The sequence below is a fragment of the Somniosus microcephalus genome, chromosome 9 (assembly GCF_052327205.1).
Source record: "Somniosus microcephalus isolate GS21.2 chromosome 9, FLI_Smic_1.0, whole genome shotgun sequence".
NCBI classification, from domain to species: Eukaryota; Metazoa; Chordata; class Chondrichthyes; order Squaliformes; family Somniosidae; genus Somniosus; species Somniosus microcephalus.
Genome location: NC_140995.1, coordinates 134,834,878 through 134,850,307, shown reverse-complemented (window position 1 = coordinate 134,850,307; position 15,430 = coordinate 134,834,878). Strand labels below are relative to the sequence as shown.

The 15,430-nt window shown below is 44.7% G+C and overlaps 1 protein-coding gene across 50 annotated transcripts in view; it reads right to left on the bottom strand.

Moving 5' to 3' along the window:
• The window catches only part of trdn (triadin), a 732,832-nt gene that overhangs the window by 147,964 nt on the left and 569,438 nt on the right, over positions 1–15,430 (bottom strand). For all 50 annotated transcript variants that reach the window (XM_085997256.1, XM_085997227.1, XM_085997243.1 and 47 more), the window contains one exon: positions 15,404–15,427. In XM_085997256.1, the coding sequence (XP_085853382.1) occupies positions 15,404–15,427 (24 nt within the window). The remainder of the gene's footprint in view (positions 1–15,403; positions 15,428–15,430) is intronic.

Below are 15,430 nucleotides of genomic sequence, written 5' to 3'. Positions count from 1 at the left end.
AGCAAGACATCCTTGTTCCTGTATTCAAACCCTCTCGCTACAAAGGCCAACATACCATTTGCCTTCTTAACCGCCTGCTGCACCTGGATGCTTATTTTCAGCGACTGGTGCACAAGGACGCCCAGGTCTCATTGCACTTCCCCTTCTCCCAATCTATTGCCATTTAGATAGTAATCTGCCTTCCTGTTTTTGACACCAAAGTGGATAACCTCGCATTTATCCACGTTACATTGCATCTGCCATGCTTGTGTTAATTTTACTTTTAATGTGGAATTGTTGTTTAATGCCTCTACAAATAGTAAACAGTTACTGAAATAATATATAACAAGTACGCCTACTGCTGAAGACCATCTTTCTCAAGCACACAAATGAAGCTTTTCAAGGCTACTCCAACCCTCACACTGCTGGGTGGACCAAAATCCCACACCATTAACACAGTAAATGCAGTAACAAGCAGCATTTTCTCTTCAGTTATGAAAGGTCTAAATAACAGATACAGTGAAGTCTGCTGAGAACTACATTGTTTTTGCCATTGAAAAGTGCTTGTGTATTTAAACAAACTGCATTAGGTAAGTTTTACAGAATTGCATGCCCAGCATGGAGCTTCAACTGCCAGGAATATCTATCAGGAATTAGGGTGCCCAAATCCCTAATATAAACTGCTGGTTAGTGAAGTTCTTTGCCAGGAGCGCGAGTTCCAGACATTTTGACTAAGACTTCTTTGTTAGTTGACCAAGATATTGTTGCAGTGTACTATGTCTTGCCTCCACAACTGAACTTTTCCCTTTTTATCTGTCTGTGAAGTTCCTGCTCTAACTTCACTGGAAGATCGCAGAAACCCCAGAAAAATGACCTAAGCAGCTGTTTCTAATGTTTCCTTTAATCTTCACCGAAGTTATGGTGGGAATTCAGGGGAAGATATGTGGAAATTTCTCTGCACGGAGCTTCATTTTGCAGTGTACTACCCATATTTTAAACATTCAGGGGGCGAAATTCCCCTCGTTTGCGCCTCGGAAGAAAAATTCGCAATCGCGCCCTGCAGCAGCGCCGGCCGATGTTACTGACTGCTGCAGGGGTCGCTATCACGGAGGCCGGCCACTCGTCTGGTGCAACTTAAGGGCACAGTTTGTGGCCGACCAAAAAAATCTGCCGATTTTTGTTTTGTTTTATTTTATTTTTGGCCACCGGTTGCGGCGTCCATGCCGCGATCGGTCAGCCCGGCATTCTACGAGTGCCGGACTGACCAATCGCGGCACTCCCACTCCCCGGTGGCCCACATATCTAAAAATAAACCTGCAGAGCTCGCAGTGTGCGGCCCTTCCCTTTGATGGAGGGAAGAGCCCCTGCAACACGGCAGCACCACGTTTGGCCACTTGTGGCGCTGCTGAGCACTTCGCCCCGGACGGGACATTCCCCGCCGAGGCAAGTGGAGCGCTTGATTTGGCGCTCAAAATCCCTCTTGGAGCAAGAAATGGGAATTTCTCAAATGTTTGAATAGGTTAGCGCCTGGTGCTAACTTTTCAAACATTTTTGACTTAGGGCCCTAAATGGCCCTCTCGCGAACTTCTCCCCCTTAGAACACTAGTTTTAAACAGGAGTGTGTTTAAAGTTCTGGCAGGCAGAGCAGGTTACCATAAAAGTTTACAGCACAGAAGACTTCTACTGCACTATTTCTGTGAGGCCATTCCAGGGTCTCTTGTGTTGTGTTACAGTAGCATGGCACTCCAACATTCTGCCATCCACTGGGGCGGCTGTCGCTGATGTACCCTTACAGGCACAATTCACCTGCCATGACTGTGCAAATTGCCTCGCCCGTGCAATTTGGGATGGGGGATAGCATTTTTGAAAGTTGGTGCACTTAGGCCACACATCTCTCAGTGGAGTGGAGCCAATGGATTTTCAGCCTTTATGGTTTAATGTCCTATTTATAATGGGGTGTTCTAAACTGCACACATCTTAAGTTGTCATTAGATATTGGCAAGAAATGGGCAGTGCTTAGACTAAAAATGGTTAAGCAGCACCACACAAAAATCGTCTAGGATGCACACAAAATTCGTGCTCACTCTTCGTTAAAATGATTGCAGTCATGATTCTCATCTAAAAAGTTAAGCATATTGGCGTTATAATGAAAAGCTGCACTAATATTGGGGGCAGTCTAATTGCAAGTAATGATTGCCACAGGTTTTATTTCACTACTTAAATGGGCGGTTCATTGATGCTGCTGCTGCTGCGGCGGCGACGACAACGGAGGAGGCAACAAATCCTGATGGCAGGTTGTCACCCCAGGGAGAGAGCCCGGAGATACTTGAAGATTTGGAGGCATTGGGTTTTGCGGCGGAGAGAAGGTGGGCGGTCTTGTCCCCGACAACTGGCAGGAGGCCCTCGCCACAAGTTTGCCAGACTATATGGAGGGAGATGGCACACCATGTCACGGGCAGCACTGTGGTCCCCAGGACCCACACCCAGTGCAGGAGGAAGTTTAACAACCTCACACGGGTGCTCAGGGTGAGTGAAGGCTTCAACAAATGCTACATACCACCATCTGTACCACAAGCTTCATACACTGCCCAAAGCACCACACACCCAGCAATCTGTGCTCCAACAGATTGCTAGGAATGCTGAGGCGCTGCCCCGGGGGAGTGGCAGTGTGCCTGTGGAGCAGGAACCTACTGTCCTCCCTCAGAATGACAGTATTCCTACTCCCACCACTGTCACTCCACCATTGCCCTTGCAGCTGCTTGTCAGCCAGCCAGCCCAGACTGCTGCTGCACATGCCGAGGTGGTGCAGTGTGCAGCTGGGCCTTCTAGGTCCACAGCTGGTCGAGGTTGTCCTGCAAGGCCATCTGAAGTCCCCCGCACGGAAACTCAGCAGCCTTCCACCCGCCGTGCTGCAGCCTTCCACCCGCCGTGCTGCAGCCACTGGGGGTGCACTGTGTAGGAGCACTAGAGGAGGAACCGGCACATGAACGACAGGCACTAAGGGATTGCACAGGGTGTTTAGTTATATGTTTATAGATACATTTATTAATTTTGTTTGGAATCTTTTGTGGTGTCTGTCATTTCAGCTTTGCGCCCAGGAGGACGCTGTGATAAGGCCTAAGACAGGGATGGTATGATGGGGATGTGGTGAGCAATGGGGATCTGGAGTTTCATTCATGCGAATCGGAGTCTGATCAGCCATTCCAGAAGGCCGATTGTCTCGCTGTCTCTGCCCTTCCTCCTGTTACTTGTCTTCCTCCTCATCCTTGTGGAGTATGCAGCAGACCACCATGAAATGGGACACCCGCTCAGCTGAGTACTGGAGGGCTCCTCCCAAGCGATCAAGGCAGCTGAATGTTGCTTCAGTAGACCGATGGTCTGCTCGATGATGTTCCTGGTCGCAGTATGACTCTCATTATATGAGTGATGAGCACGAGTGTTGGGTTGCGGAGGGGAGTCATGAGCTAGGTGGAGAAGGGATAGCCCTTGTCTCCGAGCAGCCACCCATGAGCTTGGCGTGGTGGCTGGAAGAGTGCTGGCACACCGGTCTGGCGCAGGGTGAAGGCATTGTGGCTGCGGCCAGGATAGCGGATATTGGTATTGAGGATTCGCTGTCTGTGGTCACACATCAACTGCACATTAAGTGAGTGGTAGCCTTTGCAGTTACGAAAGATCTCAGGATTGCTATGCGGTGCCCGTAAAGCCACATGGGTGCAATCGATGGTGCCCTGCACCATTGGGAAGCCTGCTATCCTGGCAAAGCCACATGCACGCTCATCCTGCTTCTCTCTGGTGATCGGAAAGCCAATGTGGTCCCTTCTCCTGGTGTAGAGAGCCTCAGTGACCTCACAGATGCAGCGAACTGAGATGTTAGCTATGTCTCCTGCTGCAGACTGGAAGGCTCCACTGTTGAAGAAATTGAGAGCCACGGTGACCTTGACTGCCACTGGGAGAGCTGTGGTCATCCTAGTCTGAGGCTAGAAGTATGGTTGCAGGAGGTGGCAGAGTTCTGTGACCACCTCCTTGGTGAGATGAAGCCTCCTAATACACTGCTCCTCGCTTAATTGAAGGTAGGAGAAGTGATGTCAGAAGACTCTAGGAGTGTAAGGCCTCCTGTTGAGTGCCCTGATGGCCCTTCTCCTCCCTCTGAGCACATGTGCCCACCTTTCTCGCTGCCTCCGCTCCCTCTGCTGCAGATCCTGGAGGGTGAGGTTGACTGCCAATACAGCCCCCATTACTTTTAGCAAATGTTGTAGGTTGAAGCATTTCAAAAATAATGAGGGAGTTTTGTACTTGCCAAAACACTCCCTGATACCAACTAACCTTGAAATGACTAAAGAAAACTATTGCAGTTGCAGGAAGTAGAACACAGCCACTCAAACTTCAAAACCCTGTCAGATGCGAGTGATTGGTGATGATCCCTTTAAAGAGTCGCTGCAGTCGGCTTCCTGCTACTGCATGCCACCTCAACCTGTTGTTGCTTTCCCCAGCCGGTAAGTTCAATAGCCAAAACGAAGTTGGGAGATCGGGCATCAAGTGAGCATTGCACACTCACTGACGTCATGATCTCCGTGATTGCGATGTCCCCGGCAACCGAGTTTAGCAGCAGCGCTACCTGCAAGACGGATATGGCGTGCAGCACTGGAACCTCCATCAGCTGGCGATAGAGTGTCAACCAGCGTTTTATTGCCATCTCGTGGTGCTAAACGCTCAATAAGTGTGTGGCGAGAATGAGGAACTTAAAGAAATTATTATTAGTAAAAAACAGTAATAGCAAAATTAATGGGACTAAAAGTCGCTAAATCGCAAGGACCGGATGACCTACATCCTAGGGTTTTGAGAGAGGTGGCCATTGGGACAGTGGACGCATTGGTTGTCATCTTCCAAAATTCTATAGATTCTGAAACGGTTCCTGCAGATTGGAGGATAGCAAATGTAACCCCACTATTTAACAAAGGAGGGAGATAGAAAACGGGGAACTACAGACCTCACATCAGTAGTTGGGAAAATGCTGGAATCTATTATAAAGGATGCAATAACTGGGCACTTAGAAACTAATAGTAAGATTGGGCAGAGTCAACATGGATTTATGAAAGGGAAATCCTGTTTGACAAACCTATTGGAGTTCTTTGAGGATGTAACTAGTGGAGTAGACAAAGGGGAACCGGTAGATGGGGTGTATTTGGATTTTCAGAAGGCCTTCGATAAGGTCCCACACAAGAGGTTGGTGAACAAAATTAGGGCACATGGAATTGGGGGTAATATACTAGCATGGATTGAGAATTGGTTAACAGACAGAAAACAAAGAGTAGGGATAAACGGGTCTTTTTCAGGATGGCAGGCTGTGACTAGTGGGGTACCGCAAGGATCGGTGCTTGGGCCCCAGCTATTCACAATCTATATCAATGATTTGGATGAGGGGACTAAATGTAACATTTCCAAATTTGCTGATGACACAAAACTAGGTGGCAGTGTCAGTTGTGAAGAGACTTCAAGGGGATCTCAACAGCCTCAGTGAGTGGGCGAGAACATGGCAGGTGGATTATAATGTGGGTAAATGTGAAGTTATCCACTTTGGCAGAAAAAACAGAAAGGCAAAGTATTTCCTAAATGGTGAAAGATTGGGAAATGCCAATGCTCAAAGGAACCTGGGTGTCCTTGTACATGAGTCACTGAAAGTGAATGTGCAGGTGCAGCAAGCCATTAGGAAGGAAAATGGTATGCTGGCCTTCATTACAAAAGGATTTGAGTACAGGAGTAAAGAGGTCTTACTCCAATTATATAGGCCCTTGGTGAGACCACACCTGGAGTATTGTGTACAATTTTGGTCTCCTTACCTAAGGAAGAATATACTTGCCATAGACGGAGTGCAATGAAGGTTAACGAGATTGATTCCTGGGATGGTGGGACTGTTGTATGAGAAGAGATTGAGTAAACTAGGCCTTTATTCTCTTGAATTCAGAAGAATGAGAGGGGATCTCATTGAAGCATACAAAATTATTGCAGGGCTTGATAGGGTGGATGCTGGGAGAATGTTTCCCTTGGCTGGGGAATCTAGAACTAGGGGCCACAGCCTCAGGATAAAGGGTAGGCCATTCAGGACTGAGAGGAGAAGAAATTTCTTCACACAGAGGGTGGTGAATCTTTGGAATTCTCTACCCCAGCAGGCTGTGGAGTCTCAGTCATTGGGTATGTTCAAAACAGAAGTCGATAGATTTCTGACTAGTAAGGGCATCAAGGGATATGGTGATAAGGCCGGTGAATATATACCTGTTTATACACTGTATGAATGTATGAATGGAACCGCGTTTATGTGTTCAACCATAAATGTATTTTGATGCTTTGGCAACATAAGATGTACCTTATCATGCCAATAAAGCGATTTGTATTGTATTGTATTGTATTGAATGGAATTGAGGTAGAAGGTCAGCCATGATCTCATTGAATGGTGGAGCAGGCTCGAAGGACCAAATGGCCTACTCCTGCTCCTATTTCTTATGTTCTTATAAGTCTTGTTCTCTATGTGCCTATTTACAAAGCCTAAAATGCAATTGGCTTTTTTTTTTACTTCGATGTAAATAAAAAATCAAGAGATGTAAAACGGGCTGCCAACTTCCTATTGCCTATTTTACACTATCGCACAACATCCAGATCTACCCCAATCTATTTAAAATACGAATTCCAGATCTCTAAGGAGCTGGAGAGCAGAGCATTTTGTTGAATGTAACAGCAGATGTTGCATAAAATATAATTGCCTCTGCAATGTGTTCAAATAGGAATCGATTGTCACTAGCCAGGTGAGAGTTAAGTGGCTGAGAATTTATTGAGCAATGGTATGAAACGTCTTGTCTGCTAGAGACAATCGCTGCCGGCATAAAAATTCATGCAATTAGGTGACTGAGTGGCCCATCAGAAGCTGTGAAAATCTGTGGACTTAATGGGACGTGATTTCATCCAGTGGCCAGTGTTGACCAGAATATTTAACACTGAATCCCATTGATGGTACCCACGCCATGAGGGATGCAGCTAGGGGGCACACCATATTGGAAATGCTGGAACGTCTAGTGGAGTGTTTTCGTCAGGGTGGGGAGTAGCAGGATTCCCCCTCCCCCGCCTACTTAATGGTGTCCTGGCAGCTCCAGTTATAAGGGAGCTGTATTAAAAAATATTTAAAAAAAAATATTCTTCAGGGGTCCAGGACTTGATCCCAGCCATTAATGGTCCCCACTTCCACCCCCGTCGGGGAGGTATGCCTGGTATGACCAGATTGTCTCAGTCGACCATGCACCAGCTCCCAATGAAGGGCAAGGCTATGAGAATGGCAACATTTGGAATCCCTGCCTGCAGCTTTACCCTCCCCTATATTGTTGGCCTTATTTGTGTTGGGTGGAAGCTCCGCCCCCAAAGGCCATTGAGGAGACTTCAGCGGTAGGCCAAGACCCGGCAATTGCAGCCTATTTCTGGTCATTCCAGCATACTCACACTGAAATTAAAGTAGGAGTACCAGAATGACCATGCACATTCAGGGCCAGTATGTAGGAATGATCACAATTAACTATTTTAAATTGTATCACAAACCATGCGAGCTCAGCTCAAATAGATTACAACAGTTATAAGACCATATGAAATAGGAATAGGAGTAGGCCATACGGTCCATTGAGCCTGCTCCGTCAGTCAATAAAATCATGGCCGATCTTTAACACCAACTCCACTTTCCTGCCCGATCTCTGTATCCCTTGATTCCCTTAGTGCCCAAAAATCTATTGCTCTCAGTCCTGAATATACTCAATGACTGAACATCCACAGCCCTCTGGGGTAGAGAATTCCAAAGATTCACTACACACTGAGTGAAGAAATGTCACCTCATCTCAGTCCCAAATGGCCAACTCCTTATCCCGAGACTATTCCCCCTAGTTCTAGACCCTCCAGCCAGGGAAAACAGCCTCTTGCATCTACCCTGTCAAGCACTCTAAGAATTTTATACATTTCAATGAGATCACCTCTCATTCTTCTAAACTCCAGAGAATATAAGCCCAGTCTATTCAATCTCTCCTCATAGGACAACCCTCTCATCCCAGGAATCAATCTAATGAACCTTTGTTGCACTCTTTCTAAGGCAAGTATATCCTTCCTTAGGTAAGGAGACCAAAACTGTACAGTATTCCAGGTCTCGTCTCACCAAAGAGCTATATAATTGCAGCAAGACTTCCTTACTCTTATGCTCCAACCTCCTTACTATAAAGGCTAACATACCATTTCCCTTCCTAAGTGCTTGCTGTACCTGCATGTTGACTTTCTGAGATTTGTGTACAAGAATACCCAAATTCCTCTGAATACCAACATTCACTAGTCTTTCACCTTTTAAAAAATATTCTGCTTTTCTATTCTTCCTACCTAAGTGGATAATTTGGGGCCAGTGCATAATTTCACTTAACCAGTCTATATCCCTTTGCAGCCTCTTTGCACCCTCCTCACAGCTTACATTCCCACCTAGCTTTGTATTGTCAGCAAACCTGGATATATTACACTTGGTCCCCTCATCTAAGTCATTGATATACACTGTAAATAGCTGAGGCCCAAGCACTGATCCTTGTGGTATTCCACTAGTTACACCCTGCCATCCTGAAAATGACCAGTTTATTCATACTCCCTGCTTTCTGTCCATTAACCAATCCTCAATCCATGCTAATATATTACCCCCAATCCCATGAGCCCTAATCTTGTCTAACAACCACTTGTGTGGCACCTTATCGATTGCCTTCTGAAAATCCAAATATATTACATCCACTGGTTCCCCCTTATCTACCCTGTCAGTTACAACTTCAAAAAACACTAATAGATTTATCAAACACGATTGCCATTTTATAAAACTGTGTTGACTCTGCCTAATCATATTATGATTTTCTAAATGTCCCGTTACCACGTTCTTCATAATAGATTCTAGCACCTTCCCTACTACTGATGTCAGGTTAACTTGCCTATAGTTCCCTGTTTTCTCTCTCCCTCCTCTCTTGAACAGCGGGCTTATATTTGCTACCTTCCAATCCACGGGGACCATTCTAGAATCTAGGGAATTCTGGAAGATCAAACCAATGCATCCAGTACCTCTGTAGCCACCTCGTTTAATTCTATCTGAATTCTGAGAAAAATAATGGACTTGAAATCATTTCATGACATGAATGTTTCTAAAACTCTGTAAACATTATGGATAGCTTTATTCATCATTGGGTCCCACTGTACATTGACTTTGATCCTCAATTTTGGACATGACAGCCAGCCCTCTATGTTATTGATGTGTGATGATATTCACACCAAAGTATTAACATCCAAGATATTACTATTATTTTAGTAATAAATCAGTTGCAGTTGATCACCTATTACAGCTGAAATCCTATAGCTAGCTTAGATAATATTATACAATGGAAATAAGTATTTATGTCTCATGTCTTCTAATTGATTCTAAAGTATGTTCAGGTTGAAAGTTCTTACAAATAACGGACTGGATGGCTCTTGAGTTGGGCCATTGTCTTTCAAATCTATAGCAGCCTCCTGTGATGAAAGACCCCTCTCCCTGCCAGCTGCTAGAGCCCAAAGTGAAAGCACTTTGGGAAGTTTCAATCCAGTTGCTAGTGGTGAGGTTCCACACCACAAGTATGTCCATAACCGCACAAATTGATGTAAAATTGACAGTGCCACTCAGAGAGATGACATGGGAAATAGAAAAGTTCACACTGGTACAATAGAGGGCGCTCTTCCGAGCTTGGGGTTGGATTAAGAAAGCTGTGCATTGTTGTATCGGCTCAAACTGATCTAGGAGTGTTTAAGGTTGATGCTAAGTATAAAGAGTAGAAAAGTGCCCCATGCTCTAACTGTGGTGCTTCTTAACTTGACAAATATTTTTTAAAAATCACCAAAACATATAAATGTGCCTTCTATACTGCAGGAAAGGATAGATGCAACTGGCCCACCTTTATACTTGGGTCGAGCCCATCTCTGACATCCCCTCTTGGAGCAGTATCCTGCCGTTCTGAGGTTATGATGTCTCTGCAAGGTCCCTGTTGCACCACTACAGGCACAGGGACCCATCTCCACTTATTTAAATGGCTCCCTCACCAGGATTTGGGATAGGGACGTAGACAGGGTCAAAGGGACAGGTCAAAATTCTGCCTCGGCTCACTTCTGGTAGCCGAGCAGCACCGTGGAATTTGTACGCTCTTTTATTTTGCATGGTCCATTTTGCAGGCTGAAAATAAAAATGATCCAGATTATGATTGGAGATTCGTTGCATCGGGTGACTGTCTGTGTGGAGTTTGCACATTCTCCCCGTGTTTGCGTGGGTTTTCTCCGGGTGCTCCGGTTTCCTCCCACAGTCCAAAGATGTGCGGGGTTAGGTTGATTGGCCATGATAAAAATTGACCCTTAGTGTTAGGGGGATTAAATACGTGGGGTTACGGGGATAGGGTGGGATATGTGTTGGTGTAGGGGTTACGGGGATCGGGTGGGACATGTGTCGGTGCAGGCTCGATGGGCCGAAATGGCCTCTATCTGTACTGTGAGGTTTCTGTGATTCTGTGATGATCTATCCTTTCCTGAAGCAGTTTTGTTGTGTGGATTTCTGTATAAGTTAACTCTGTTCTATATCTATAGGGCTCTGGTACTTTTCAGGCATCAAATATAGCCAGAGAGCTACAACTGAACTGACTGTCATAATGATTCAAACTGTTAGATGGTTGAATATTAAATCACAGTGTCCTGAAGTACAAACATATCCCACTTTGCTTTCCCTGTATCTATTCATAATTGAAGAGCTTTTTGTGAAGAACAATTGCATAAACGCTTTAATTACTTGATTTTTCTCTTCTCTCCAACTTCTTTGCTGAAGGAAAAAATATAAATATGATTGCAAAATTCATAATAGAATACAGCTTGCAAAGCATGTCGGCTGTCGTATATTTGATCTATTTAACTGAAAAGTACTCAGCAAAGTCAGGCCAATTTATGGTATGGGTGGTAAGTGGATCCAGACATATTAAGTGCTGTTATGAGTGTAATGCACTTGTGCCCTGAGAAGGAGATACTGTAGTTTCAGCAATAATGTCCCAGCAAGTGTCAGCTAACATCTCTCTCCAAGATTATACACTGCTGCAATCACTTATTTAGATTTATACACTCGTGTGACCTTTTACCCTCAAACAATTTGCTTAATTTGCAAATAGCCATAAAATAGCATGATGAACAGATCTACTTTACAAATCTCCTGCTTTCCCCCTCCCTGAGGTAATTGAAAATCTCCTAAGTGGGCACACAGTCTAAATAACATGGGCTGTTTCTGTGCCAAAGACTTAATAGTTTTATTCTTGGTCATAAAGCTTGTGATATTTTTGCTGATTTGTGGCTGCATTGTAATTAAAATAGAATTTTTAAATGAGCGCCATATTAGAGAGCAGAAAGCAGGCAATGAAAACAGATGTACTGAAAGTATCCCCCACAGTGCTCCGAGGAATCTGCACAGACATAGCTGTTTTTACTCTGCTGCTAGTAGCAGCAGCAGAATAACTGAGGTTCCCCCTCCCCTAGCTCTCCCTTCATCAGCACATACTACATCACCCGCAGAAAAGATGTTGGCTCTTTTACGGGTGTGCAATCCTCTGTGCTCAATATAGAATCCTGGAATCTTACAGCAAAGAAAGAGGCCATTCGGCTCATCATGCCTGTGCCGGCTCTTTGAAAGAGCTATCCCATTATTCCCACTCCCCAGCTTTTTCCCCATAACCTTGCAAATTAGTCCTCTTCCTTTACTTTGCTGCATTCTGCCAAGGTGGTAAAAACAAAAAATCTACCTCCTCATGTCTAAACCAATCTTTGACTTAAAAAATGAACAATTCCAGTCACTGTCAGCTTCTCTGGAGAATTAATATAGATGGCTATAATGCTGGAACAAGGGGGGTAAAAAATTAAAAAATGGGAAACCTGCCTATTAGTTTTAGTGGAGGTGGGTAAGGGAGCGGGTGACCAATCCGCTCTCAGGAGGCAGGTCGCTCACTAAAATATTTTAAGGAGGCTGCGTGCCTCCATTTTAACTAATCGTTTGTTTTTAAACTGCTGCAGGCTGGGTTTCCCGAACCTTAAGAATCCTGGCAGATGAAAAGAGACGAGAAAGGCTGGATCCATGAGGTAAGTTCCTTTATTGCACTGCTTGTGGGCCAGGAGGAGCAAGAGTGTTTCCCCCGGCCCACCAAGCTTACCTTTTAAACACCCCACGATCAGCTGACCAACACCTCTCCCAATGATGTCCGATTTCCACCCCCCACCCCCACCCCCACCCCGCCGTCAACCCCGTGATGTCAGACTTACCTGACTTCTGGTCCCAGGCTGCTTTCCAGCCAACAGACAGCCAGCCTGTTAATCTGTTGGCGGGAAGCCTGTTGAGATAATTTAAAGCAGGTCCTGCCGCTAAACCTGTGAGAAACCTATATTTCCAAGTTTCCCGTCTGCAAATCCTCCCCCCCCGCCCCACTCTCTTCCTGGTTCAGAGTTATTACCGGGCTCAATGTTTCAGCATGGAATGGCTAGAATAGCCCATCCTTACAAGTGAGAAAGAAATTATGCTAAATACAGCAAGTTGTTAAGGGAGGGAGGCACAAAGCATACAGAACATTTCTTTATTCACATTATTCACTAAAATAAATCTATTTAACGTAGAAGTGTTAGACTAGATGCAGGAAGGCTGTTCCCGATGGCGGGGGAGTCCAGAACCAGGGGTCACAGTCTAAGGATAAGGGGCAAGCCATTTAGGACTGAGATGAGGAGGAATTTCTTCACCCAGAGAGTGGTGAACCTGTGGAATTCTCTACCACAGAAGACAGTTGAGGCCAATTCATCAAATATATTCAAGAAGGAGTTAGATATATTTCTTAAGGCTAAGGGGATCAAGGGATATGGGGAGAATGCAGGGACAGGGTACTGAGTTTGGATGATCAGCCATGATCGCATTGAATGGCGGAGCAGGCTCGAGGGGCCGAATGGCCTACTCCTGCTCCTATCTTCTATGTTTCTATGTTTCTATAGGCTGGGCTTTTCGGAGTCTGCATGCCATTGGCACAATGAGAAGTTTATTGAATCATAAGTATACTACTCGGGATTTTCCACTATTAATACCAACATATGGAAAATCTTGGGCAGTGTACCCATGTTTTTCTGATAAGCGGCCCACTGATAATACCACTAGTGGCATGGAGTCTCAGAATATTTTGCCGTTAATGTCATCCTCATGAGTTGCAGCACAATAAAGCATAATTATTATTTATTCTGAGTACTAAAATATGTTTGCATTGAGCTCTTTTTCTTTTAATTATTGTCTCTCAATGACTAGGCAAGTTTAAACAGTCAAGTACACTTATTAAAAATTTGTCCGGGTCCTTGATGAATGCAAATTGGAACCACACAGTTAAACCTTCAGTGTTACATTGAAAATGTTTGCACTGCTTTGTTACCGAGGCTGTTTACAATGTCTGCATGAAACAAATAAGAATCAATTTCAGTAGGGCCACTTCATTTTGTGTTTTCCATAGAAAAAAAAGACAGAATTACAGAATATGGTTACTAAAACAGTGGTAAGAATCTGAAAACTCCCATACAATAAAAGTGAAATTTAACTAATTGGGCAGGATTTTCATTGGGCCGTGGAGGCGTGTGGGGGTTAAAATCTCGAAATCGGGGGGCACGAACCCATCCCGCCCCCAACCCGCCTCCATGCCAGTTCCAAAGGAGGCGGGTACCTGACCCGCACTGGGACCCGCCTCCCTGAGGCGGGAAGGGGATTAGTACCAATTAACTGCCTGTTAACAGTTTTTAGCCTAATCCCTATTTTTATTCTTGAAGTGTGGGATTCGCCATGGCTCCAAACCATGCCAAGTTAGCGAGGTGGGCCGTCGGGCTGAAGGACTTGGAGGGGTCGAGATGTCCGGTGTTCAGGTGAGTGATGGGTGCATGAGTGCAGAGGTAAGTGTGTTTGGTGTGTGTAAAGTGTTTAAGAAGTTTAACTTACATTAACTTACCTTTACAGCCTTCCTTCCTTCAGGTCTCGGGAGTCCCTCATCTCAGCGGCAGAGAAAGCAGAATGGCCGCGATCTGTCAAAATCTACAGCATTCAGCTTTCTGTTCCGGAGAGATCTCAAAGTTAATTCCTTCCTCTCAGGATGATTTAGAGTACAGATTGTCAGTGTTTGACGGCTTCAAACAGCTGTGAAATGCTGATATTTCATCTGTCAAAAGCTTTTGACAGATGAAATGACAATCTGTGATGTCACCTGTTGCTGGGTGGCCCTTAATTGGCCTGCTGAGCCCGCTGGGTGGGCTCAACAAGGTCAATCAAGTGAAAATCGCATGGGTTGGTTGCAACTCGATGGAGGCGGGACTACAACCCCGAAAGTTGTAGTCCCGCCTCCTACATGCCTCTTCAATGAAAATCCAGCCCATTCACAGTGTATAAATCAGTAAACCTTATTTTAAAAAGGATGGTGTCATGGACAAGCCCCAAAACATTGGTAAAAATCCCAGAATCCCCTGTAATAAAAAGACAATTTGGCTTATTCAGTGAAACCGCGGTCATGAACATCAGCCTTTAAGAAATATACGCCATTATTATTTTGTCTTAATGTTTCACAGAAGATATGAAGATACTCCACAATGCACTGTGACAAAAAAGCCAGAACCAAACACATCTGAAAAATTATAAATATTGTATTGCAAAAATAAATTAAAATCAGCATCCAAACATTAAGGGCGTGAGCATAGATTTTCCCTGTTCTGAGAGTAAAAAAGGTTTTAATAGGTTAGATTGTGACAGTGTTGCTAATCAATGGGTTGAGTCTGAGAGCAGTGGAGCTGTGGAATGGGTACTGAGTGGAAATCTGGTGCTTCTCACAGAAAGGGGTGGGGGGGGGAACAAAAAATATCAACTCATATTGCGGTAGGTACATGGCTTAGGGGAGCGGTGAAATATTGCACAAGTTGTACCAAATTTGCACCAGTAAGACCAGCTAGTTGGTGATGGGGTGGCAATGCAACTATGCTGCCATTTATTTATATTTCTGTAAGAAAAGTGAAAAAAATGGTGGTGAAATGGCAATTGGGCCTTTTTGTTTTCAAAAAGTTGAATAAACGCACAAATCCAGGAGACAATCTTGGGCTTACAACTGCTATAAGTGAACGACCCTTCCCAGCTCTGAACAATGGCAGTCATTATGCATGAGTGGTGCAAGGTAATTCTGGAATTTCATATGCAAATAGTAGCACAGACCACCATGGTATGTCATCATCAAATGGAACATTACTTCTGTATGGGGATGTCAGCGATGATTAAAATAAAAGTTGCCTAAATCTGCTGGATTTTGTAATAATGTTTCAAAAGAGATATTTGTACCTGATTCAGGTGCAGGTTTAGAACCTA